The following is an 8,026-nucleotide window of genomic DNA, read 5'->3' on the forward strand; positions in this document are numbered from 1 at the left end:
CAAAATTCACAAAAAGTGACATTAGCTAATGAAGATTATCTAATAGAGCAAAACGTATCAGATCTCCTGTATTCACCACAGACACCTAGAGGTTAGTGATCTGTGTCAGATCTCCTGTGTTCACCACAGACCTTATTTTTGGTGTTAATTCAAAAACGCCATTCATTTTCTCCATAGGCTTTGTCCTAAGAAGAATGGCAGAGTTAGTGCCTACAAAAATACACCATGACTATTTATCTCTATTTAGAAAAGGTTCTTGAGTCCAGCTTTCCGACGCCCTCAACTCCTCCCTCTTAGAGGTTGAGGTTTGCAACCCGGAACCACAGATGGAACAATGGAGACAGATATTTCACCGGATGTATAAATGTGAAGCATCCGCTTCCTGTTTCCACTCACTACCAAATATGGTGATGAGAGGAAGTCCAGTGGCCGCAAGTAGGAGAAGATGGAGCGAGATTGATTTTGGACGACATTCTGCTAATTTTCTCATTGATGAAACACTTGATCTCCATGCAGTTTTCTGTTCCCAAAACTATAATATGTTATGAACAGAGTGGACTGCGTTTTGTAGACTTTACACTTTGCCAAAGTAAAAAAAAAAAAATGCGTTGTTTAGAAGGAGTGCAAAGGCACATTTTCTTATTGCACACTTCATAGAGTAAGTGTTCCGTAATGGAAATATGCAGGTACAATTGTTTTTCTTTATCCTTATTATTGTTAAAGGAAACCGAGCAGCACATTCTCCCATAAAATAAAAGTAATCAAGAATATTAACAATGATAAAACTGAATATCTTTCCATCATTAAAAAAAAAAAGTTTTACATGTAGACACTGCCAAAATAAATTCAAAACTGTTTCTGGATGCTCAACACAAAAAGCACAGTTTTGAAAAATAAAAAAATCCCTTGTCAAAGTCAGGGTATGTTGTCGTCCTAGTCAGAAATAACCAGATCTATTAACAAGTCAGAATATATTTTCCTAGTTCCCGACTAACACGTCGACAAACCTGACAATTTTTTTTCTCCCTCGAAAGTACGTAAATGTCACGATTACAAAACGATACGATATTACAGAGAACAACTGAATTATTTCACATCTAGTAAAAAAAATTATATATATATATATATCCATCATGTTGAACTTGTTGTTGCCGGAAGTCATAATAATGTCCTCGTCCCAGAATGCACCGCGGGACACACTGACGACGTATGGCCGAGTTTCCCCCCACCCCATCTCCTCTAAAGTACATCTGTTACCTTTCCATCTGTTGTGTTTGTTTGTTTGTTTGTTTGTGTGTTTATGGTTAACCGGATGGTAACTCGGTAACCATGGACACCGCGGTAGTCCGCCCGTTCAGACTAAACACATAGGCGTTGCTGGTCCTGTAGGTGTGCTAGGCTAGCTAGGCTATCTATCAATTATCCGATGGGAGCTGCTGAATTGCCACTATACTTTAGTTTCGATCGATAATTGGTTATTAGAGATTAGTTTAATCATCACACAACATGTCCGCAGTATGAAGCTAACACGGAAGTTGGTCCTGGCCAAAGCCAAAGCCTCGGATCTGGACAGTGTGAAGAAACTCAACTGCTGGTAGGTTGGGAGGCTACATGGGTTAGCTAACTATCCGATATGCGACTGGTTGGATGCTAGTTCGCTGACTGTTCTCGTTTCTCTTAATGTGTCCAATGTTTTGTCTTTTCTCTTTCAGGGGCTGCAACTTGACAGACGTGAGTATGCTTGTGTGTTCTCAATTATTTATTTTTTTTGTTCTGGGTTAACAGGATATAATTTTAAAATCCCATGTTTAGCTAGCTAACTAGTTAGCTTTGTTTCAACTCTAATGTTCTTCCTTTCTTCCTTCTCTATCCCTCTCATCCCGCCATCTGTCCTCTATCCATTATCTCTCTCTCCTCCTCCCTCTCTCCATTCTCTCTCTCTCCTCCTCCCTCTCTCCATCCTCTCTCTCTCCATCCTCTCTCTCTCTCCTCCCTCTCTCCTCCTCCCTCTCGCCATCCTCCCTCTCGCCAATCCTCCCTCTCGCCAATCCTCCCTCTCGCCAATCCTCCCTCTCTCCATCCTATCTCCTCCCTCTCTCTCTCTCTAGATCTCTATTTTTACCCAGATACCCCACATCGAGGTCCTGACTCTCAGGTTGGCTGTCTACACACACACACACACACATTCTCCAAGGCTTCTCCAAGCTCTGCTGCTGCTGCTGGTCATTAGTAACCTACCAAACTAGCTAACTGTCTGGTACTCAGCACTCTATTATCCCTGTAATCACTCTGACATCAATGTAAATGTAATGGAAAATCTAAATCAAACACTTCATGAGAGCTCATGTTGACCAACATTTCTATAGGCTATGCAATTGCGGGAGAAAACAGTGATGGCCTCTATTAAAAAGAGGAGGGTCCTATCAGTTTTCTATAGGCTAGGCCTACTATATTTATTTCTCAACTTTCCTAATAGCAAGCGCATTGCTTCCCTTTACAACAAGAGTATAGCCTACCTGGCTGGCATGAAAATAAACCACAGGGAAAAGCGTCCTCCATTTGCTATTTAAGTGCATAGATGACATGTATTTTTCCCCTGCTGCCCCTGTTTCGTTACAGGTGCATCATAATGGTCCATTCTAAATCAAAACAAATGTCACACACATATTATTTAGTATATTTAAAGACAAGATTCAATCAAGAATAGTCTGATGGCTGACAATATTAGCCTGTCACTTGAAAATTATATATTTTATTTAACCTTTATTTATCTAGGCAAGTCAGTTACGAACAAATTCTTATTTACAATGACGGCACCTACACCGACCAAACCCGGACGACGCTGGGCCAATTGTGCACCGCCCTATGGGACTCCCAATCACGGCCGGTTGTGATACAGCCTGGAATCTAACCAGGGTCTGTAGTGACGCCTCTAGCACTGAGATTAAGTGCCTTAAACCGCTGCGCAACTCGGCAGCGGATAAGGTTTGTATCACAACTAAAGTGGCCAAATAACTTCTTAAAAAGAAGCACATTAATCCTCTTTAGAAGGGGTTTAGAGCCTAACTACATACATAAGCAGCACGTGAGCTTTAAGTTTGGGGGAAGATAATTTTCGCCATAAAAATGCACCTTTATAATAAAAGCATTATGTGCATAATTGCATTTGTGGTCACTTTTGATAATGGTGTTTTCCCGCTAATTGAACATTCGCTCTTATAGCCTGCTGCCGTGTGCTCATTGCTGCTCATTATAATGTGAAGAAATAGCCTTAATAGTCTATCAACATTTAAAGCTAAACGTTCTGATCTGTTGCGTAAGCCACATTGCGTGAAAAAGGTTTTTTGATGCTAATTGTTGTATTAATGTGGGATCTATCACATCCCACAACGGTCCCAGTCTATGTTAGGTCTACTCACCTTGTTGGACAATTCTTCCAATATCTTCAATATGCGTCTCGGAATTGGATAAGGACACGTGTCTTCACTTGTAGCCTGTGAGATCACGTGACGGAGAGCCATGTGAGTGAGAGGTGCTTCGGCACGCAGCCGGGAGAAGGGAATTATAATTATTATATTCAGCCGAAAGGCACAACCGCCACTGGCCCACAAAAAGGCATGGATTCTTTTTAGGGGGCATTACGGCCACACAAATGGGATGCCGCCGGGAAATTCGAGGCATTATCAAGTGCTTGTCATATTCTGAATGGGAGACTGATGAAGTGTGTACAGCTTGTGCAAAAAACAAAGCAGAGATCATGCCTTTCAAGATACTTTTTCCAAATCATCATTAGTCTCATCATGCAGCCTTACAATGTATTAAACATCAAAACATACAGCCCAACGTCTGTATAACAACTAAAGTTACATTAATAACTCTAAATTAAGCTTATAGGAGGACCTATTTCTTTGTTAACCGCTCAACACAGAACAGCTGCAAGTTCACACTCCCTCAAATCGCTTGGAGAAAATATCCTTTCTATTTTATTCAACTGTATTCTTCATACTATAACATAATACCACGGAATTCTGATGTCGCCCCACAGCCACATCAGGACCTGCTAAATGAACTAGTGTCGCCCCACAGCCACATCAGGACCTGCTAAATGAACTAGTGTAGCCCACAGCCAGATCAGGACCCTAACATCAGGACAACTCAGAGTTATGCTATTCTGTTCTTCTGAAATAGACTACATTTAACGGTCAATTACCGTGAGACCTGCAGTTATTTGCTTGACAATCACCGGCTGATGAAATGTAATGACCGTCACAGCCCTATATACACACACACACACACACACACACACACACACACACACACACACACACACACACACACACACACACACACACACACACACAGCCCTACACACACACACACACAGCCCTACACACACATGCTGTGTGCTGTCTGAGAGGAGAGCATGCAAGTTAACTTTTAGTTGTACTGTATACACTATTATGGGCTCCCGAGTTCGATTCCAGGCTGTATCACAGCCGGCCGTGATTAGGAGTCCTATAGGGCGGCGCACAATTGGCCCAGTGTCGTCCGGGTTTGGCCGGGGGGGTAGGCCGTCATTGTAAATAATAATTTGTTCTTAACCTGACTTGCTTAGTTAAATAAAGGTTCAATATAACAGTACGCTGCCTGCTGTGCATATGATAAATCAACCTTGACAACACCCTACATTAACCAGGTCGTCTCTCCCCAGCGTGAACTCCATCCTGTCCCTGGCACCTCTGTCGGGCTGTGTGTGTCTGAGTGAGTTGTACCTCAGACGAAACCTCGTCCCTTCTCTCTCGGAGCTCTCCCATCTCCGCCCACTCACACGTCTACGAGTGCTCTGGTTGGCTGAGAACCCCTGCTGCGGAACGGACCCCAGCCAATACCGTCTCAATGTGCTGCGATGCCTGCCACGCTTACACAAACTGGACAACCAGGGTCAGTTGTCTTCAGATGTGATAATGTTTGTGTTTTGGGGAAGTATGCTTCTAGTACTCCTCGAGGCGTAGGGGTCCAATTTAGATTTTGGGCTGTTGGGACGTGTGTGTGTGTGTGCGTGTGTGTGTAGTAATGTACGTGTGTGTGTGTGTGTGTAGTAACGTGTGTGTGTGTGTAGTAACGTGTGTGTGTGTGTGTGTGTGTGTGTAGTAACGTGTGTGTGTGTGTGTGTGTGTGTGTGTCCAGTGGTGACAGAGGAGGAGCTTGCTTTCGCGCTAAACGAGGGAGAGGAGATAACCACACCCCCTGCCGCTGCCCAGAAGCAGTTCTCCACCAGTGGCCAGCCAGAGAACGTCAGCTCCACCAATGGACAGACAGAGGCGGAGTCAGAGAACGACCCCCTCAACTACAGTATGGAGGAGACCAAGTAAGACCCGCCCCCTCACAACGTTACACACCTCTAACCCCGTCTCTCCCTCTAACCCCGTCTCTCCCCCTAACCCCGTCTCTCCCTCTAACCCTGTCTCTCCCCCTAACCCCGTCTCTCCCCCTAACCCCGTCTCTCCCTCTAACCCCGTCTCTCCCCCTAACCCCGTCTCTCCCCCTAACCCCGTCTCTCCCCCTAACCCCGTCTCTCCCTCTAACCCCGTCTCTTCCCCTAACCCCGTCTCTCCCCTAACCCCGTCTCTCCCTCTAACCCTGTCTCTCCCCTAACCCCGTCTCTCCCCTAACCCCGTCTCTCCCCTAACCCCGTCTCTCCCCTAACCCCGTCTCTCCCTCTAACCCCGTCTCTCCCCTAACCCCGTCTCTCCCTCTAACCCCGTCTCTCCCTCTAACCCCGTCTCTCCCTCTAACCCCGTCTCTCCCCCTAACCCCGTCTCTCCCCCTAACCCCGTCTCTCCCCCAACCCCGTCTCTCCCCTAACCCCGTCTCTCCCCTAACCCCGTCTCTCCCCTAACCCCGTCTCTCCCCTAACCCTGTCTAACCCTGTCTCTCCCCTAACCCTGTCTCTCCCCTAACCCCGTCTCTCCCCTAACCCCGTCTCTCCCCTAACCCCGTCTCTCCCCCTCTAACCCTGTCTCTCTCCCTCTAACCCTGTCTCTCTCCCTCTAACCCTGTCTCTCTCCCTCTAACCCTGTCTCTCTCCCTCTAACCCCGTCTCTCTCCCTCTAACCCCGTCTCTCTCCCTCTAACCCCGTCTCTCTCCCTCTAACCCCGTCTCTCTCCCTCTAACCCCGTCTCTCTCCCTCTAACCCCGTCTCTCCCTCTAACCCTGTCTCCTAACCCTGTCTCCTAACCCTGTCTCCTAACCCTCTACAGTAAGATCCGGGAACAGTTGGGGATGAAGCCTATTCCTAGAGACAAGTTCTCCTCCCCATCACCTCGACCTGCAGCTAGGAAGGTAACAGACCCTCGACCTGCAGCTAGGAAGGTAACAGACCCTCGACCTGCAGCTAGGAAGGTAACAGACCCTCGACCTGCAGCTAGGAAGGTAACAGACCCTCGAACCTGCAGCTAGGAAGGTAACAGACCCTCGACCTGCAGCTAGGAAGGTAACAGACCCTCGAACCTGCAGCTAGGAAGGTAACAGACCCTCGACCTGCAGCTAGGAAGGTAACAGACCCTCGACCTGCAGCTAGGAAGGTAACAGACCCTCGACCTGCAGCTAGGAAGGTAACAGACCCTCGACCTGCAGCTAGGAAGGTAACAGACCCTCGAACCTGCAGCTAGGAAGGTAACAGACCCTCGACCTGCAGCTAGGAAGGTAACAGACCCTCGACCTGCAGCTAGGAAGGTAACAGACCCTCGACCTGCAGCTAGGAAGGTAACAGACCCTCGACCTGCAGCTAGGAAGGTAACAGACCCTCGACCTGCAGCTAGGAAGGTAACAGACCCTCGACCTGCAGCTAGGAAGGTAACAGACCCTCGACCTGCAGCTAGGAAGGTAACAGACCCTCGACCTGCAGCTAGGAAGGTAACAGACCCTCGACCTGCAGCTAGGAAGGTAACAGACCCTCGACCTGCAGCTAGGAAGGTAACAGACCCTCGACCTGCAGCTAGGAAGGTAACAGACCCTCGACCTGCAGCTAGGAAGGTAACAGACCCTCGACCTGCAGCTAGGAAGGTAACAGACCCTCGACCTGCAGCTAGGAAGGTAACAGACCCTCGACCTGCAGCTAGGAAGGTAACAGACCCTCGACCTGCAGCTAGGAAGGTAACAGACCCTCGACCTGCAGCTAGGAAGGTAACAGACCCTCGACCTGCAGCTAGGAAGGTAACAGACCCTCGACCTGCAGCTAGGAAGGTAACAGACCCTCGACCTGCAGCTAGGAAGGTAACAGACCCTCGACCTGCAGCTAGGAAGGTAACAGACCCTCGACCTGCAGCTAGGAATGGGGTCTTCCATTCATACTATAGCTTCCTGTACGTATGTATGTATGTATGTATGTATGTATGTATGTATTGATGGTGTGTGTGTGTGTGTATTGATGGTGTGTGTGTGTGTGTGTGTATGTATTGATGGTGTGTGTATGTATTGATGGTGTGTGTGTGTGTATTGATTTTGTGTGTGTGTGTGTGTTTTGATGGTGTGTGTGTGTGTGTGTGTGTGTGTGTGTGTGTTTTGATGGTGTGTGTATGTATTGATGGTGTGTGTGTGTATTGATGGTGTGTGTGTGTGTGTGTGTATTGATGGTGTGTGTGTGTGTATTGATGGTGTGTGTGTGTGTGTGTTTTGATGGTGTGTGTGTGTGTGTGTGTGTGTGTGTGTGTGCAGTCCCATACTCTGGAGGCGGTGCTGATGCTGTTGAAAGATCTGGAGGAGGAGGAGCTACGCATCGTTCACGCGGCAACCCAGAACAGACAGCTCCGAACACACACACACCTCAATACACTGACACACACACACTCCAACACTCACACACACACACTCCAACACTCACACACACACTCCAACACTGACACACACACACTCCAACACTCACACTCCAACACTCACACACACACTCCAACACTGACACACACACTCCAACACTGACACACACACTCCAACACTGACACACACACTCCAACACTCACACACACA

The 8,026-nt window shown here is 47.3% G+C and overlaps 1 protein-coding gene across 1 annotated transcript; it reads left to right on the forward strand.

The window, feature by feature from the left end:
• The first annotated feature begins 1,165 nt into the window (after positions 1 to 1,165).
• On the forward strand, positions 1,166 to 8,026 carry cfap410 (cilia and flagella associated protein 410). The gene is made up of 7 exons (XM_045714374.1): positions 1,166 to 1,594; positions 1,713 to 1,731; positions 2,109 to 2,155; positions 4,712 to 4,941; positions 5,188 to 5,368; positions 6,262 to 6,343; positions 7,718 to 8,026. The coding sequence occupies exons 1-7, from the start codon at positions 1,518 to 1,520 to the stop codon at positions 7,976 to 7,978; spliced, it is 897 nt and encodes a 298-aa protein (XP_045570330.1). The 5' UTR covers positions 1,166 to 1,517; the 3' UTR covers positions 7,979 to 8,026.

The sequence above is a fragment of the Salmo salar genome, chromosome ssa03 (assembly GCF_905237065.1).
Source record: "Salmo salar chromosome ssa03, Ssal_v3.1, whole genome shotgun sequence".
NCBI classification, from domain to species: Eukaryota; Metazoa; Chordata; class Actinopteri; order Salmoniformes; family Salmonidae; genus Salmo; species Salmo salar.

Excerpts from the sequence above, each read along its gene's own strand:
- cfap410 (XM_045714374.1), top strand. The coding sequence starts at position 1,518 with ATGAAGCTAACACGGAAGTTGGTCCTGGCCAAAGCCAAAGCCTCGGAT. Across the intron at positions 5,369-6,261 it reads TACAGTATGGAGGAGACCAA|TAAGATCCGGGAACAGTTGG; the intron begins GTAAGACCCGCC and ends AACCCTCTACAG. Across the intron at positions 6,344-7,717 it reads CTCGACCTGCAGCTAGGAAG|TCCCATACTCTGGAGGCGGT; the intron begins GTAACAGACCCT and ends GTGTGTGTGCAG.